Below are 19695 nucleotides of genomic sequence, written 5' to 3' on the forward strand. Positions count from 1 at the left end.
GAAATATGCAAAGTAATAGTATCCACACACATGCACCCCACCCCACCCCACCCCCTACACACCTCAACTGTCTCCCAACTCCCTCCACCTTCCACAACTCATTATCTGTTCATCAAGTTGAGTCTACAGAACGTATTTGTTTGTCTTTGCTAATGCAAGTTAACGGCACTGTTGTTGTTTGCCTGTTCCAGACTCATATTGATTGAACAATTTACATGACGTTTACAGACAGGAAAAGGCAGCTTAAGTTAACAAAAGCGACAAAGCGATTTCCATAATCATGTTGACAGTCCTTTTAAAACATCGGCGGTTGTGCGATTCTGACTATGAAATATCAAAAACGTGTGTTTGTAAATCAGTGTCAAATAATGACGATACCATGTAAACTTGTGAAACCTTACGAGCACAGCGCAGCATAAGGTTGAAACCACTTTTTTCCCCAGCGCGTACAACTTTATACTTGCGATATTTCGTAAATTAGGTATATCTGCACCTATTTCACCTTCGTCCTTTGTGTTTATGACACTGGTATAACATGAATCCTACACACTGATGATAAAGTCCAATTCGTACAACTGATACAGCTCTCTGCTTATATTTTATATTTTCTGAATCTTGCCGATGACACTAAAACTGCTAGAGAATTTTAAGATATATGTTATTTCACTGGAATTCTGATAATAACAGAGTCAGGTTTGCTTGAGATCCGTCTGAAGTTTGTACACGTATCGCACCAGGAATGGACTTCTGAGTCGAAACCTTAAGCATAGCAAAGGCTTTAATAAAAGAATCAAGCCACAGTAACATTTCGATCAAGATAACTGTATTTCTGCCCAAGCATTTGTGTCATCCATTCAGTTCATGTTATGATCTACATTTATTTTTTCACGTTTTGGTGCAAGATCACATAAATGACATTTTCTAGAGGGAAGTGATTGGTCCTGAGCTGCAAACAGAAAGCTTCATTTTTTAGACCAAGTGATTTCATCCACGTAAGAACTTTGCACGGTTGCTTTTCTTCTAAACACAACTCGATGCAGGGAGTCGTCTTGAAACCCGAGCCGGTGACGGTTCATTATTTCACTTCGCTTAGCTGACACTCACTCGCGTTCAGGACAGGACCTTCAGACCAGCAGAGCAGGACCTTCTACAAAAGGTCCTCGTGCTGTTTTTTTACAAACAGAAGTTTCGGTCTATTGATCTCGTTACTGTAAATCTTTCCGTAAAATATTTACTAATGTTGTAATAACAATTACGTTGTTTCTAAATCACACAACAATAATGCACGAGCATTTCATCTAGTAGAGGATGAAACCTGCAGTTTAAAACAAAACCAAAACAAGTCCTACTGAACAATATCTCTTTTCTTTGTTATATATAGTTATAGTGTGATACCTCAGGCTGATATTTTGTTGTTTCACGCTACACCTGGCAATATTCCAGCAATGTGATGGCGGTCTATAAACAATCGAGACTGGACCAGACCATCAGGTGTTTGACATCATGGACATCGATAGGGGTATTTAGGATACGATGGTATGTGCCAACCAAGTCAGCGAGTCTGACCACCCGATCCCGTTAGTTACCGATTACGCATGCCAGTGTACGCCAAATGCGTGTATCAATTAATGCTCTTGATGTCAGTCACTGGATTGCCTTGTCCAGACTCGATAACTTACAGACCGTTGTCATATACACTGCTGAGTGTACAAAAGTTTGAAAAAAAATTAAAAGAAGAAGAAGTAGAATTAGAAGTGGGGTATCCTTTTCAATTAATAAGGTGGTTTCGGTAGGGATTTTTTTTGTCGAAAGAAACTGAATACTCAGTAAATTAATGCCATATCTAATTAAACAACGTGTCATTTTCGCTATTTGGGGTACACACAACAGCAAGAAGTATGACAGTATCAGCACCACTACAAATGATGACATTCCTGGTATCCATCGGCGTAATTTGATTGAAAAACTCACGGACTCGCTCATTTATTTTCACTGTAGTTTTCCATTTTCCTGCTACCTGAAAAATTCCAACACGGAATCTTAAATTTCCTCACCAAACAGAGGGCCATACGTATGTGACCTTCATACTATTTTACGACATCAATGATAACACCCTTAACGATAATGGCTGTGATCACAAATACATCCAGTGAAGGGTTATAGACATACATAAATATATATTGATGATTTAGTTACGCAAAAGTCCTGAATCCTTCATCCGGTTGGATTCGAACCGTAATCAAAATACATCAAATTGAAAAATTAGCAAAATGTAGACTCTGTTACAGTGCGTTCTATAGGCTTGTGCACATGAAATGAGTTTTTGACAGTGCGTGGAGCTTTGACGCCTTGCACTCCAATCAAACGATTCGAACAAAATGGCCGGCACTTCGTGTCTCGGGGTGTGGAGACTGGCAAGTGCTTGTTCGTCTCAGTCATTAGGTATTGTCATACTTTATATTCATTTTGCAATTATATTGTAGTTAGATACATGGTCGCCTGACGTTCTCATCTCTATCATTACTGTCACCGCACCGCGTAACTCCGATAGTGTCGCCTATTTTCGATAGTCTACACGTGACCTTGGTAAAACAAATAGCGTAAGATAGCAAAGGAGATTTTTAGGTTTTGGAAAGAAAATTGATGCATAGTTAATACTACTGGATAAGAGTTCCGCCCGTACCCCCGACCCTAATTAAAAGCAAAAGTTACAAACTGACATGCATGCCCTACTTAACTACCTCAATTCAACTTTTTGTCGTGGAGGACAATGGCTTTTGCACATGCACATCAAGATAATCTCAAGATGTAGAAGTATTCTGCTGAGCACTAAATAAACATGCACAAGAGGAGAAAATGTCACAAATGACACGTCAAGTCAAAGACAATCAGCAAAAGCACAGTCACTAGACACACCACTGTGTCACAAGGGTCTTAAAGCTATCACCATTTATTGACCATATAGAAATTAGTGTCCTATTTTTGGGCCATTAATGTTTTTACCTTTTGACTTTACAGGTATGTTACGGTGTACCAGACTACCAGCTGTAAAGGAGACAGCTGCTATTATGTGTCAGCACAGCAGCTGTCATCCCCAGGTTTTTCTATGCAGAAATGCAGGATTCTTCAACCGATGTGAGTGTTATTACTTGTTAACGGTAGCTGACATGTAGTTTCCAGGGACCCTATTGACAGAGAGGTTTTAGCACTATGTTCTTCATAAGCCAGTGACAGTATAGACTTACGATTAGTGTTGGGAATTGGCTGAAATCTCATGATTGATGATTGGTTCAATACCAACAAGTAGTCATCCAAAAATCTGGTAAATATCATTTTTCAGATTTTCCTCTTCTGGTTATTATTGCACTTAAGTATTGAGTTCCCAAATCGTTTGTGTTTGATTATGATATTTGTATGCAAGCAGAGACCATAGAGATGCAGGTTACTCAAAATGTGTCTACTTATGGTGATTTTTGCCTGTTGCCTGTTTAAAGCAAGCATGTGGCTTGTCTGGACCTCTATCTCTACATATACTGAATTCATATCAAAAGGATAGCATGCAAACAGTATGTTTTTGTTTGATATATAACTGTCCAGTGATCGACAGCATAATTAATCACAGAGGCAAATCATAACCCAGATCTTCCTGTGGTCATGGAAATGTTTTGACCAATATCCCAATATGACATTGGTTGGGGCAACTCAACCCTACACAAATGATTTTTAGTTATATTTAGACAGGACTTATGATTTTGAGGCAGGGTTTAAAGACAATATATTGACAGGGTAATAACCTGGGCCTAGATTTTTTATGCTCTCTTAGTGCTTAGTTGTAAGTTGATGTTACTATATGGCACTAACAACTATCTTAGCGCTAAGAGAGCTTTGAAAATCTAGGCCCTGATTGTCATTCCTTGTTCCTAGATCTCTGGCACTGCTGTGTTGTATGTTCTCAGTGACTGCGGATGAGTTGTGGCAGGGGGTGCAAGGAGTCAGTAATGCTGGTAAGAAGCGAGGTCGTGGCAAGCTGCGGACAGGTGGCCGACGGAAGATTAACCTCAACAAAGGCCAGGTTATTGGTGAAGGTGAGTGTGAATCTATAATAGCTTGGTAGGAGAATGTTTATAACATACACAATATAAAAAGCATTGACATTTGACGAGTCTATCAGTGTGTTGACAAATATTTGGTATTTGTGCTCCATCTACCATGGTTGTAACTCATGTGCTTATTATTGGTTAGAATTGGTCCCTGTCGAGATGTGCTTGTTGCAAAGGGTGACTAACTGGATTATAGCCTAGTTTTTCAAGTAAGAGACAGTAAAATACTTTTATAACAAACTACAAGGGACCACTGAAATTAGTTCGTTATATCCATTGTTCGCTATTCACGAAATCCATTAAAAGAAAAGTAAAACACTATACAGTACAACATATTCCTACTCAGTTTATTCGTACATTCATTCATTCATATTACGTTCTTTTCACTACAAAGTCAGTAATCTTACACAGGTCACTCGTCACTACACACTCATCATTGAATATATCGTATTTTAAAAGTCTCACGAGTATCAAAAGATTTTGTCCACATTTCTGATGTGTGTGTGGGGCATATACACATGCCTTTTGAAGGATGTACTTGTCGTGTTCTATTAAAAATCACCAAGTTGCTGTGCTGGAAGTATACAAAACTAGGTCGTAAGCGACGGGCTTTACGGCCTCCGGCAATCTGATTGGTTAATAATGCAAACTACAACTTCACATGGGTGTAAAAACTGGAGTGTGTTTTGTACACAAAAGTGTTAGCCATTGACGTCTAACTTATAGGTCAGATTTCAAAGTGAGCGCCGCTAATTGACACTGATTGAATTTGCTCAATTGACTATTCACACCATTTATTAGTGTTAACTGGAACTGTCGAGGAGTTCAAAGTGAGCATCGCTAACTGGCAATGACACTGATTGACATCGTTAATTAGGGTTACCTGGGACGTGCGGGGATTGCAAATCAGTTCGCTATAGCCGGTAAGTTCGTTATAGAGAATTCGTTATTCACGACTTTCTTTATATGATAACATATAGTGGTTTATTCGGGACTTTTAAAACAGTTGGCTATAGCCGTCGGTTCGTTATATCTGTGTTCGTTATAAAAGTATTCTACTGTAGTTGTAAATGTCTCAGCGCTATGAGAGCTTAGGAAATCTAGGCCCAGGCTGTCATACAGGATCGTTGTGATAACCTTGTGGTTAAAATGTCTGTTCATCATCCTGAAGACCTGGTTTCAATTCCCCACATGGGTGCCATGTGAAAAGCCTATTTCTGGTGTTCCCACTATAATATTGCTAAAAGTGGTGTAAAACTAAACTCACTCAGCTTTAAACATCAGCCTACTCATTGACTTCATATCAGTCACTAGATTGTCTGGTCCAGACTTGATTATCTGTATGTTGCTGTTGTATAGCTGTAGCATAATGACTAAAAGGATCTTGAAATAAGGGATAGAATTTGTCTTCAGTGTACCATACTGTAAAATGTTCCAGGATTGGGTTGTCAGGGTTACTGTCTTGGAGAGTATTTGCAAAGATCAATGCTTGTGATGTCAATCATTTATTTGTCTGGCCCATATTAAATTTGCTATGGAGTGCCATGATATGTCTTAAATAGTGCTGACATTGGTGTAATTTGTAAAATGATCAAAGAAAACAATAAACAAGTCAAGAATGTGAAATCAAGTTGCAGCTTTAGAAGGTCATTTATAGTTTCCCATTCCCCGAAGGACTTCGAGACTTGTTCCACAACTGTTACAGGAAGTACTGCCATGGTGTGGCCTGGTCTCAACACTCAGGTGATCCAGGGCAACCACCTGATGCGGGTCCAGCAGCTGTCCGCTAACACGCAGCGCATGAAGAAGATCCAGGAAGCTCGAGATAAAGGCACCAAGCGGAAATCTATCAAAACACCAGCTCTTAAACGTGGCTATACAGGAGCCAAGTTTCCTGGGCAGAGTGTTGGGGCACCAGACAAAGTTGGGGACTGTAAGTTCAACTTGCAAGACATTTTTGAAAATTATTTTACTCCTCAGCCATGTTGTGGATCGGTATCAGTAACATGATTGAATTCCTTTAATTTCATGTTTTAAAACCTTGTTACGAAAACACCACTCGATATCACCTTTATCATGTTCATGTTTTGTTTATGGAATAAAAACTTTGATGCCTTATACACAAAACTTAAATATATGTGTGGTCTGTTGAATTAGAATTTACATGGAATTGGTATGGAAAAAAAACCCCACCCAAACTGTACTTTTCAAATACATATCATTTTCTCGTGAAGTGAACATGATAAAGTGTTTAATGATAAACATGGTTATATGTTCAATATCCTTGAAATATTTTTCTTAACATACCAGCTGATGTGAACCTTCAGATAGTGAAACTACATATAACACATAAATCGCATTTACAGTAGCTTCAAACTTGCCAATTTTATATAGAAGAATATGTGTGCTTTTAATTTCTGGCTAGATGTGCCTTCTATCACCAATGGCTGAAGGGATGGTGTAAATCCAGCTAGAGTCCATGCAGGTAGCGAAGGTACTGTAAGTCCCCATGGTCCCTAGTATGGTGATCTACCTTCAGTTATTGGTGATTTATAGCCTATGTTTTATATTGTGTTGTCTTCTTTAATTATTTTGTTTTAGTTCTATATGCTAGTTTTATGTTCATATCTGTGATAAGCTTGTGTTTTTACTGTCCTTTGATGACAGGTTTTTACGTAATCAATTTATTGATTTCAATATAAATAAAATTGTTCTCTTCACGATATGGCTGCATTATTGCCTCTGTGACACTAAATATTCGCTCGCTCGCTCACTCACTCACTCAAATAAATCGTTTACAGATAGTGAAGCTATTAAGTTCACTTCCCCATTCCATCAACCAATGTCTCTTTTATGGTGTATTTATAATATTCACATTAAAATGAACAGTGTTTTCCAAGCAGTGATAAGACAGGAGGATGTATGTCTTGTCATAATGATGAAAGATGCCGTCATCCACAGCAGTCAAATGTCATAGCTTGTTTAACCTGACTAAACAAGCTGACACAACAAACTGCTGGCAAATGGTGTAGTTGAATGATTGTATTTACATATATTCTTTGTCAATCTCTTCGCAGATCAGTTTGAAGGGTTTGACTCAAAGATCCTTGAGGTACAGTATGTTTGGACACTCTAATTTTGTTTCCTTCATATTCTTGTCGTGGGATTGAGTTAGTGAAGTTTTGCTTTAAGCAACATTTCAGCAATATCACAGTGGAGCACACCAGAAATGGACTTCCACACATTGTACCCATGTGGGGAACTGAACTAGGGTGTTCGGCATGATGAGTGACGAATAAAAAGTTGTTTATCAAACTATCACTAAAATATTGACACAGTTCACTATTTGTTATGAGGGAGGAGTGCAGAGAAAGGGACAGCCAGGTGTGCGAGAAAGCATGGAGACAGCACAGCACAGGTTAATGAATAAATGATTTTCTCAGCACTTGTACACATGCTTCTCGAATACCTTGCTGTGCCTTTCTCTGCACTCCTCCCTCGCAATAAACAGTGAACTGTGTCAATAATTTAATGATAGTTTGTTGAACAACTTTTTTATTATTAGGACAAAAATTCTACAAGAACCTTACAGAATTGGTATGTTGTTTTGACTATGATCACCGTTTCTCTGAGTATGTTATGCGCATTAGTTTTCAAGTTACATTGCAATTCATTGGTCCACTTTTGAGCCAAATGGACTATAAGTAAGTGGAAAATGAGGCATTCTTTACTTCCCTTTAAGACTGAAGATATCATTTGAACAATAAAGCAGTTTACAACCTTGATCACCTTATTATGTGATTGTGATGTGTTTCTTTTGGACATATATGTGAGAGTAATAAGATAATATTTGTGTTTCCAGTTTAAGTTGGTTGCCAACATGACTGGAAATCTGGGCAAGAAGTTCAGGTCGAGTGCGTTTGTTGTGACGGGCAACAAGAATGGCCTTGCAGGTAGGTCAGCCAGTTTGTTTCCATTATGAGGATTGTAACCCAAGCAGTGATTGATATTGTGAACTACAGACAATGCCATCATCAGACAGTGGCACTCGATCCACAAAGCCTTCGAGCCTACTATCAATCCATGTCGTTGTACCTCAACATCACATTACACCCGTGAAGATCATGGTAAAGAGTCCTTTTCAGCAACCCAGTCTTGTCTTGTCATCATATCCCAACTGCAGAGATCAATCTTCATGCTGTTGATCACTGGATTGTCAGGCCCAGACTCAATTATTTAGATACCGTTGTCATATAGCTGGAATATTGCTGAAAATGTGATGGTAAACAACACACAAACAATAAATTAGTTTCCTTGGGTATATGTCTAAAATGTGTCTGTTGTGTACATTAAAGATATCATTCTTGTTAGACTAGTTTAAAGCAGCACTTTTTCACTTTTTCTTAGTATACTGAATATTAAAGCCTTCAGTTACCATTCCCTTCCCACAGAGGTTACTTGTCATATCTTCCCATGAACCTCTGTTCTTATATGGCCATTTATGATCATGGTTCTCATAAAACCCTCTAGTTGCAAATAATGGCATCACAAATTATCTCCCTACTTTCTATCCAATCAGAACATGTAACATTGACTAAGATACAGCTTGACTGATACAAGCAAATGTGGGGACAAAATATTCCCTTATCTTCCAAGGACATGTGTTGATGGGGCACACAAGAATCTGATGAATAGTTTGTCCTTTGTCAGTGAGAGCAGTGGAAATGCCATTAATCCCGCCATTACATGACTGAGTTCTCTCCAGATGAAACATTTCTCCATCGGGAGTGAGAAGAGGTTCTAGTTTACCCAAAGCATACAGGAATTACCAAGGCCTTGTGAATGATCACTTTTGAAACAATTTTCCTCATTGCGCAACTAAATCTGATTGCAATCAATCACAAATCCTGAATACTGGCACCATGAAAAAGGTGTATTTGAACAGTTGTTCGTAGGAAGATATGACAGGTACCCTGTGGGGGAAGAGAATGGCAGTTACTTACTGCAGTGTTCTTTCTGAGTTAATAAGCTACAAGCACATTCAGAGATTAATCCTCTTACGACACTACAACAACATGTTGCCATAGTCCATTTGCGTAACTATTGGAGCTATTTACACTGATACTGAAGTATTCCAATAGTGACCCGTGAAGGTCCCGGGGTAGAATAGGCCTTCAGCAACCCATGCTTGCCACAAAAGGCGACTATGCTTGTTGTAAGAGGCGACTAACGGGATCGGGTGGTCAGACTCGCTGACTTGGTTGGCACATGTCATCGGTTGACCAATTGCGCAGATCGATGCTCATGTTGCTGATCACTGGATTGTCTGGTCCAGACTCGATTATTTACAGACCGCCGCCATATAGCTGGAATATTGCTGAGTGCGGCGTAAAACTAAACTCACTCACTCACTCACTCACTATTCCAATAGTACTGAAGTATTCCAGTAGTACCCGGCATCCTACGGTAGGGGTATGTAAGACCCAAAACATTCAAAGTAATTTACACTAACAGATTTTTTTAAACGTTGTATTTGTCTTTTCTTAATTTATGGCTAATTGTGGCCAGTGGTTTAATGAAAGGTGTAAACCCAACAAGGGTCCATGCAGGTAGCAAAGGTATATATACCCCTATGGAACTTAGCATGGCGATCTACCTTTAGTGATTGTGTCATTTGTATACTGTATGATGTATTGTCCTAATTTTAGATCCATTTTGGGAGAGAGGTGTTAGTTTCAATCCTTATTAGTGTGATATTCTAGTTCATTTTACTGTTGACTAACGGGATCGGGTGGTCAGGTTCGCTGACTTGGTTTACACATGTCATCGGTACCCAGTTGCGCAGATCGATTCTCATGTTGTTGATCCCTGGATTGTCTGGTCCGGACTCCATTATTCACAGACCGCTGAAATATTGCTGGAATATAGCTGAGTGCAGCATAAAACTAAACTCACTCACTCATTTTACTGTCCTTCATTTAGTGGGTTTTTTTAAAACTTAATTGAGTATATTGTGACTTTACTTTTTAAGTCATGATATAGCTGAAATATGACTATAAATTTTAACTCACTCACTCACTTCAATAGTACCTTACGCTTTCCAAAAGTATTGTGATATCATTAAACCCAGCTGTTAATAGAAATAATGAAATACTGCCACAATGTCAAAGTTTGCCATTTTCACGGTGAGTGTTCAAATCAAAGGGAAGTAACTCCAGTGTGACATTATCCTAATTCTCTTTAGTCATCACGTGACAGATGTAAAATTAGAGTGTACAATGTCAGTTTTCAGATGCATAATCTTTGTTATGATAATGACAAATTGCAAATATTGTTCTGCAGTACCATCTGCATTTTTACATTCCTGTCAGTGTGGTAAGCCATTACAATACACCAAGGCTTTCTATTGCAGGTTATGCTCTTGCCAAATCCTCCAGCTTTGACGGTGCCTTCAGGAAAGTAAGTGACCTAAAATGTTTCTGTCTGTGTTGAGACGGGTCATTTCATCAAAGTGAACACAGTTATAATTTGGAGTGCAATGCATGGTACAAAGGTGCATCCCATAGACTTCCAGGAAGATATGATTACTGTACCAGTGCTTGTTAAGATAAGAGATTCTTGTTAAGATAAGAGGTAGGTTAATATAAAACTTTATTATCCCTGAGCAAATTATTTTTCCATAAACAAACAGCCTCAAAATGAATATATACAAAATTCATAGACATATACACATTATTTACATGCACAAAGTGATTGCAGGTGATTCTGATACAATTCACACATACATGTGAAGAGGTACAACCTGCTTCATTTAGGCCTTCTCCAAAATGTAGGTTTTTTCTCCTTCAGGCAAAGAACATGGCCGCCCAGCGTCTGCAGTATGTTGACAGATTCCAGGGACACACAGGTACTGCCAGTCATGCAAGAGAAAACATATGCAAATACAGTCACATTCTGATCATCAGCACACACATTCACTGGTCTAACCCACTCAGCCTCATGGATTGCCTCAGTAATATCACATGCTTTGTGTATCACTGTGACATATATTGGAAGCCATGGTGGCCGTGCAGGTCAGATTGTGCAAATAGCAAGCTGTACAATAGTGTATCAGATGATGGAAGTGGCTGAAGGAAACCCATAAATTGATTGAGGCAATATCTTGTCTTGGCTTAAAGATTCCCCAAAAATAGTGTTCAGAATGTGCATGAATGTTAAAAACTGCAACATTTCTGTCAAAATGATCCAGCCGAGGTAAAACACACCCTTCTGCTTTTTCTGAGCTCAGGGGATATGTGTTATATGCCATTTTCACCGTCTAATTCCCCAGTTTTCACAGCATCTGTAAGTATCTCCTTCAGTCTATCATCCTGTGTCATCTGCTTGCAGTGTACCACAACTTCTACTCCAAGGAGAAGGAGACAGCAGTCATGGTCAGGAAAGCAGCCAAAGGTGATTGAGATTATAGGGGAGACAACCCTTCATCTTTTGCTTCCAGTCAGAGTCAGCATTCTTCTCTCCCTTGGACCATAAAATGTGATATGAAACCTTGATTACGTCACTGGATGAATGCAAATTTATGTAGATATGCCCAAAGGACATAAATTGTTAACAATCAGTTTGACGAAGTTTGCATTTTGCATAGTTACGCAATATGCTATCAAGATCCAAAACTGTTCCACCGTTCTGCCTTGGCCTGTTAATGTCAGAGTGGAATTATCTAAGGTGGTAAATGTGCATTGTCTGGTTTTAACGTTCTCCCCACATTTGGCTGAAATGTTTTGAGCTCAGATTGTGAGCAGTGGTGTGTTTGGTCCAGAATGTTGCCAACTGGTGTGAAGTGACACTACTCAAAGTGGCGTTGTATCCAACTCCTTGCTATGTTCCAGGTCATGGTCTCCGATGTCATCGAGTTCTCAAAACCATTTGTGAGATGATCGGCATCGAAGACATTTATGTGAAGGTGGAAGGGTCCACCGGCAATGTTCAGAACATGACCAAGGCTTTCTTTAAAGGTCTCCAGCAGCAAGTTAGTATCACTTACAATATGCTCATAATATCTATCACTGGCATGGACTATTCGACATTGAACAATAAACAAACAAAACACAAAGCCTTACCATTTATGAATTTCTTATGTAATATTATGTAATAATATGTAATAAGCTTGTGCAACATCAACATTTATGTCTACTGGGAAATGTCCAGATTATCTTGTATTGTGAAAATCACTAGTAAATAACTCCTCATCCTGCCAGTGAAGAAGGCTTTTCTGCAAACAGAAATTTTGTATTTTACCGGGATACAGTTGGATAAATGGACTCATTGGTATTGCTTAAATTATCTTGTCTTGTCTGTTCTAATCATGACCGAATTTTCTCTTTGCAATTTTCTCTGTGAAGTAGGTCCTAGGAAAGTAGTTTTGGTATGCCTGATGGAAGTTTTCCTCCATATTCCTAGGAGACACATCAAGAACTCTCTGATCGTATGAACCTTCATCTGGTGGAGCTGCGACGTGAACGAGACTATTTCCCAAACGTCATCGCCTCACCCAGCTCAGAGGTCAGCACCAAGGGCATCAAGGAGGACGTGGTCAATTTTGAAAACCTGTACTTCCGTGGACGAGTGCCACTCTACAAAGCTAAAACCAAGCCCTTTTGGCAGAAGCTTCCTCACTGGTACAGGAAGTGGAATCAACTCCATGCAGTGCGGAACCAACCTGCCGCTCAGCTGGAGAGAAGAGTTCTTGGATTTGAACCGAGCACTGATGAAAAAAAATTCAGACAGTTACCATTAAAAGGGTCACGAGATTAGAAGTCATAGTGCTAAGAACTTTTGTGTCAGCGTTGCCTATGCTGGAGCAAAGATTGCTCAAAGATGTGCAGGGCGATGCTTGAGATGATGAACAGAGGATGAAGTAAATCTTTTGTGGATGTTTTGTCACTGTGTTCCAGTGGGTTAGAGTGATCATTTTAGTTGTGTGGTATTGCTGATGGATGTCCTTGGATACAAGTTGTGATAGCTGATGAGGATGTATGTGATGTGTCGTTTCGGAAGGATGTAAATGTCCGTGACATTTGTTGTGTAGATCATAGTAAAGGGATGTTTGAAGAATCAGTGTGCAAGACTTGTTTTTGTGCTTTATAGCTTGCAATGGTGCAACCCAATATTACAAAGTATCACATAGTTACAAGTCCAACTTGCAAAAGGTGCAAGTCAGTTTTTATTAAGTAAGTCAACAATAAATTTAACATTGTAAGCATTAATATGTCAGCTCATTTTTCATCTAAAATTTGAATAGCTATAGCAGCGAAACATTGCTAATCATGGAGACATGTTGGCTGTTACAGCTCTGGTAAACAGGGATCATCTGTGTCTGTGTTGCTATGGCTTCATGGGAATATGTTTATGTTACCAAACCCTGTCAGTTTTTAGCACACTATGTTGCAATGGAATTTGGCTAGTGCAACTGGGTCTTGTCTTAGGTTGTACCTGGTGCAAATAGGTTAATGTCTCTTAAATCAAGCCTGCTTGGTTCGTCATGTTTCATTTCTCTGCATGAAATAAATCTGTCTTGAACATGTCAAGATGCATTAAAACAGCTTGGCCCTGTTCCATGAGATAGTTCCAGCATTGTTACCATCTTGCGTGTTTTGTGAAGTATTTCTGCACTGTTGAATATTAGTCATTACAACTCAAACACAAAGTTTTATTTATTGAAATTTGATTCAGCAAGTCATTTCTCCTCAGGATGTTTGTGTGACAAAAGTGAACACGTGTGTTCATTATGTGAGGAAGTAAAACATATTTCTTCCAGGGTTGTTTGTTGATGGATGTTAATTATCCTTAGTGCTGATAGTGGCAGACCTGCATTGTTGTCCCCTGCCTTAAGGAAATCGGGAACTATGTCTTCAGTAGTGTCTGTCCGTCCTTACATGTCGCACAGTCCGTATCGCACCGTACGTACGCCCCGATTCTTGTTAATGGGTTATGTCATTAACTGTTGTACCCAATGTCTTTATACTTGGTGCCAGCCTACATTGGTGGATTACGCAGACACCAGGTGAGTTTGGTGACCTTGAAAATACGGTCAAGGTCACGACACTTCCACTACTTTTCAAACTTATCTAAACGCGATATCTCATAAACCACTGTACCCAGTGTCTTAAATTATGTCGACAGCCTACATTGGGTGATTATGTAGACACCGGTCATTTCAGACATCTTGCAAGTGACCCAAAAAGCAGTAAATATGATATTGGTACTTCTTTCTTTAGCGGCGGTTACATTGCCATTTGTTCAGTGTTGTCTCAGTCAGGAGCTAGTTTACTCTGGACAATTCACCACAGATGTTGGAATAGCTGTCCACGTTGCCAATCTGATTGGTGTTTATTTTTCAGCAACCAGCAGTTAATAAACAGTTGTAGTATTTCATCATTAGTCACGACTGTTCGGGGCTTGATAGTAAAATATAAAGCAGTGAAATTGTGTCGTTGTTGGAAGGCATTTTCAATTACTAGTACCCATGCGGATTTGTTACTAAATGCTGTTTTATGCTTGTCATGTTCACATTATGCATGGAAATGCAATTTTGGCAGAAAATATGGAAATTACAATGATAGCGCACTTCGTTTGAAGGATGCCAACATGCTTGGGATTCTGCTCTTTCCTTCAAATTCCAGTTGTTCGTCCTGCGTCACAATCACCGCTGTGTTGTGATAATATTGAAAGGTGGTCCCGTTCCTCAAAGCAGACGTAGCCTTAAGGTGATCGTAACTCCCGTGTTTTAACATATTACGACTTTCATAGCGCTACAATCGCTTTGAGGGAGGGGCCCAGAGCCTAACCTCGTAATGTGTGCTTACTTTCCATTTGTGTTTCACTTCAGTTTGCAAAGAGGTACTATATACTTGAATACTAAAATGTGTTTGAGCATTTTTCAGTACCAACCTATGCCGAGTAGTTTGTGTCAGAGTTTTCATAATTCAGCTCGGCAGCTCCATCAGAACATTGGACTTAATCCGTGACCCCAGCACAAAAGAGTCTGCAAATATCGTTGCCGCAGTTGATTAGAAATGAAACCTCAGCGTTTATGGTATGTTTGTAACTGCACTAAGTTTAACATTTGAAATCTCACATTGCACTTAGTTTCCTTTTCGATTTACCTGGTAGAATATACAGATAATCAGCTCATTATAAACTCAGTAGGTCTTATTTCCCAAATCACAAACAAATGGGAGGCTGTTTCACGGCATGTAATTGCAGTTTAATGACTTGGGCACAGAGAAAATCCTCAGTAATCTTTTAATCTCCTCATTACTGATTCCACTGTATTGTGGTACCTGTATCTGTTGGCCTTTGACTAGTCTACAAAGATTGGCGACAGTAACGTCAGCATAAATACCAATCCTGATATTTTATGTTATTTTGCCACTAATGTGTACAGGTGGTGGTTGATGAATGGTCCTATTTTGTTATAATGGCTCTTGAAATGAGAAAGCCAGACACATTCACACCATGGGACCAAAGAATTATTACATTTGGTCAGGTAAATAGCATGTTCGTCTCCAGCTGGTTATGTTTGTTTACCTTGAGATGACCTCGAAAGTCACTGTTGTCTCATCTATGAAACATTCCTTGCCATGCGTCCATATCAGCAAAGATTAATTTGTTTAGTTATTTATATATCAGCGTATTATTATCCTGGTTTCCTTACTACACAACACCATACATAGGTTTGCAAGGTGTTTTCTACACGAGGTTTTCTCACTGAATAGGTAAGAAATGTTTAACAGAGCAAGAGATGCCTTGAAGAATGCTGGAAGAGTCTACTTTTTCATCAACTTTAAGGGTGTTAGGTCCCGGGGTAGAATAGACCTTCAGCAACCCATGTTTGCCACAACAGGCGACTATGCTTGGGATCGAGTGGTCTTGGACGTAGTTGACACATGTCATCGGTTCCCAGTTGCGCCGAACGATATTCATGTTATTGATCAGGGTATTGTCTGGTCGATTATTCACAGACCGCCGCCATATAGCTGGAATATTGCTGAGTGCGGCTTAAAACCAAACTCACTCACTCACTTAAGGATGTTGGTTCTTTGTGGAGGTGTAGCCAGGCGTACCCAGTGCAAGTTGCTAATGGTAGAACAATGAAAATCGAATCTTAGTCCACTACTCAACCGGTAGTCTGAGCTGAGACGTCATGTAGATGTGTTGTGCACCTGGCCCCTACACTGGCTTGTAAATTCTTGGAATATATACAAATAAAAAAATATATATCCATGCAAATGAAATATGTCCAAACATTTCCAAGGAAATTAAACAAATTGTCACATTTTCCATTAATGTATCTTCAATTGTTTCCTCTTTGACTTTGTCATTTGCATTTTATGAATCTTGTAAATCCAATATCCCCTATTTCTTAATGGTATATTTGGAAGTTTGTTGGTGGGCGATATTAGGCCTGCTTGCTTGATGATGGTGTTAAAATCTACAGTGAAACATCGTGTGTTTCGTGATAAAATTGTTCATCTATAGAATTATCACCTTCGTTCAATACATGCAAGGACGGACCAACTCTAACAGCCGATAAAATATTTGCAATACGTTGAGCCCAAGACCCACACTCAACTGGTGATAATAATTTTCACCCCAAAGCACAGACTCGCTTCGGGCTATACATCTTCCTGTTTACCCTTGAAAATTACGTTTAGAATTCGGCTTCAGCAAGCCTTGATGTCGCGGTGCTGTCGTAGGCGGTTAATGGGACTAGGTTGTCAGGCAAGCTTACTTGGCTGATGTATGCCGTCGCATCGCAGTGGTATTGGTCGGTGTCCATGCCAGTCATTGGATTTTCTTGTCCACAGCTTATATCAATCCTGTCCATACCCTACATGCAATCCTGTCCATACCTTATCAATCCTGTCCCTACCTTATATCAATCCTGTCCATACCTTATATGCAATCCTGTCCATACCTTACATGCAATCCTGTCCATACCTTATATGCAATCCTGTCCATACCTTACATGCAATCCGCTATCATAACAACCAGCTTGAAGGTCGTACCGTGACGCTGGACACGAATCGTACAGTGTTAACGCTATTCAAGCACTATCACGGCGGGGGACACAGGCACGGGCATCTTGCATTAAACTCGTTGGGATCTGTGTCGAATCTGGGTCTTCGGCGTTACGAACGAACACTTAACCACTAGGCTACCTCAATTCGCCATATAGGCGATAATGATAAGACAGACTATTTGATTTGACATTACATTTCCTACATGCCCTCACATCTACCAGTAGATTGTCCTCTTGCCACTCGATTGTTTTATTACAGTAGAGCGTTTCATTTATCACAATATTCATTAAGCAGTAACCATTGCAGCATAGGGGGACTTCATTCAGGGTTCCTCAAGGAATCTACATTATCACCCTCTCTATATCTATAGGAATAGGAACACAACAACAACATTGTAGATGAATGATTAATTTCTGTGATAGATCAAAGCGAGGCTAAGACTGTTTATTGCCTCACATCCATAATACCAGACCTCTGGGGCAGAAAGGTGTAAATTGTTGCCGTGAATGGAATGAGTAGAAATGAGAAGGTGGAGATCTACAGCCTTGTCTGCTCTCTGCAGAAGCAATTGGTTATTGAGTCTGACCGTGTGATGTGTGGACGTGGGTCTAACAATGCCGGTCATATTTGCTCATTCATCAACTGGACACTCAAATATCCTCCCACAAATTAACATTGGTCTGTTTCATCTCGCGGTTCCAGTCGGATCGAAAACACTTTTATTTCGTCTTCATCATTCACGCTTTATTTGCGCTCATATTTCGGGATATTAAATCAGCGGACGTATTAAGTATGGATAATGAGTTAAGGCCTCGTGGAACAACGGCAGGCGTGGCTCAGGGAATACCTCGTGAAAGCAGGCATCATATTCATGCACTGTGCCATGTGCTCCTGGTTTTTTGTTATTGCATCGCAATTATTAGACAACGTGTAATTTTAGAGTAAAATGCTTTTTCACTCTCATATTGCCTGACAACTGAAAGATCACTTTGTGAAAAGGGTACTATGATTAAATGTAGATGGTCTGTTTTTATTGCAAAGACATCGACATGACCATTGCTAAACGTGGCATTTGAAGGGTAATGATTGTGGAATATGACCAGGTCTGAACTTGCTTTACAACAGTGGTCAACGAAGTGTATTACGATTTAAACTATGTCATATGACAGGACCAAAGGTGATACATGAACTTGATGTATGAACATTATTCAAGCACCGCCATTGTACGGTAACACTGTATATCGAAAAACGAATTAGGCACTTTAAGTGGTAAGTGCAATATTGCAACTGATCTGACTGAATTAAACACCATATTGAAACTGATATTTGGTAACAATTTACCGGCCGTTCGAGGGGATTACACGAAAACGTGAACATTAACAAAGCCTCGTAACATGTCACCGTGTCCCAATTACGTACATCGATGCTCGATGGCAATCAGACGCCAATAATGAAAGTAAATAAATAAATAAACATAAACATAAATAAACTAAAACAAAAATAAAAAAATAAAGAACAAACACTATGTACAATCACTGTTCCCTTGTTTCTAACTCACCAATTGATACACATGCATTTCGATTTGCATTTGGTTCTGACAAAATTCCTCACACACAAAGACTGTTACCACAGGCGATGGTGGTTCTGCTCTGACGTCAAACAGGCACTATACACAGCTAGTTATACTGAAAGAGCCATAAAGCCATAAGTAAATCCTGTGCTAAAAAGCTTTTTGGAAGATAATGTTCCTCAAAATTGCGTAAGACATGTAACTCTTCTATCATCTTTCCAATGTATTATTATCCATTCGCTAATCTTCTCTCCTCACCGGATAGATTTAGACTAGCTCAGATCACCCAGTTTTCTAAAAGAAGATCAAACGAATATAAAACATACAGACCTGTCAGCATTCTACCTGTTATGTCTAAAGATAATAAATAACCAGTTATTAAGACATTTTACAATTTTAGACACCTAATAAAACCACTTTTACCAGGATTTGGAAGACAGACTACACTATTAAGATCGGGCTGCAGATATGCCTTGATAGCAGCGATTATGAGGCTTCAGTGTTAATGGATCTATCAAAGGCTTTTGATTGTCTTCTTCATGACTTGATACAGATGCAAGCCTACGGGCAAACGGACAGTACACGGTATTCATGTACAGCTGTAGAGTAAGAGGAAACTGTAGGTACAACGTGGCCTAAATTACAGTCACTGGCCTCATGTTATTAAAGGCGTACCGCAGGGTTCCACTCAAGGCCCTATCCTATTTTTTAAAAATATTTCATACTCTATGTGAGTCTTCTTTATAGGATTACGCACGTGATATGACACAGTCTTACTCTCAGAGTGTGAAGAGGTGTCCTAAAAAGTTTTCAAAACATCTTTCCCATAGCTTAAGTAGGACCAAAAACTGAAAAATAACCGAGAAGAGTGGTAGGAAAATTGTGTATGGGTTCTGCCGGGCTGTGGTTGGCAGACACACAACTGGCGAGGTTATTATTT

At 39.4% G+C, this 19695-nt stretch overlaps 1 protein-coding gene across 1 annotated transcript; it reads left to right on the top strand.

Moving 5' to 3' along the window:
• The first annotated feature begins 2308 nt into the window (after positions 1-2308).
• On the top strand, positions 2309-13916 carry LOC137293418 (small ribosomal subunit protein uS5m-like). The gene is made up of 11 exons (XM_067823945.1): positions 2309-2442; positions 3019-3135; positions 3957-4085; positions 5806-6033; positions 7178-7212; positions 7963-8053; positions 10513-10559; positions 10950-11007; positions 11490-11552; positions 11990-12129; positions 12561-13916. The coding sequence occupies exons 1-11, from the start codon at positions 2379-2381 to the stop codon at positions 12912-12914; spliced, it is 1326 nt and encodes a 441-aa protein (XP_067680046.1). The 5' UTR covers positions 2309-2378; the 3' UTR covers positions 12915-13916.
• Positions 13917-19695: the final 5779 nt, after the last annotated feature.

The sequence above is a fragment of the Haliotis asinina genome, chromosome 8 (assembly GCF_037392515.1).
Source record: "Haliotis asinina isolate JCU_RB_2024 chromosome 8, JCU_Hal_asi_v2, whole genome shotgun sequence".
NCBI classification, from domain to species: Eukaryota; Metazoa; Mollusca; class Gastropoda; order Lepetellida; family Haliotidae; genus Haliotis; species Haliotis asinina.

Bases quoted from the DNA above. Each gene is read 5' to 3' on its own strand.
- LOC137293418 (XM_067823945.1), top strand. From the start codon at position 2,379: ATGGCCGGCACTTCGTGTCTCGGGGTGTGGAGACTGGCAAGTGCTTGT. The intron at 11,008-11,489 runs GTACTGCCAGTC...ATCTGCTTGCAG, and splicing joins CAGATTCCAGGGACACACAG to TGTACCACAACTTCTACTCC. The intron at 11,553-11,989 runs GTGATTGAGATT...GCTATGTTCCAG, and splicing joins GGTCAGGAAAGCAGCCAAAG to GTCATGGTCTCCGATGTCAT.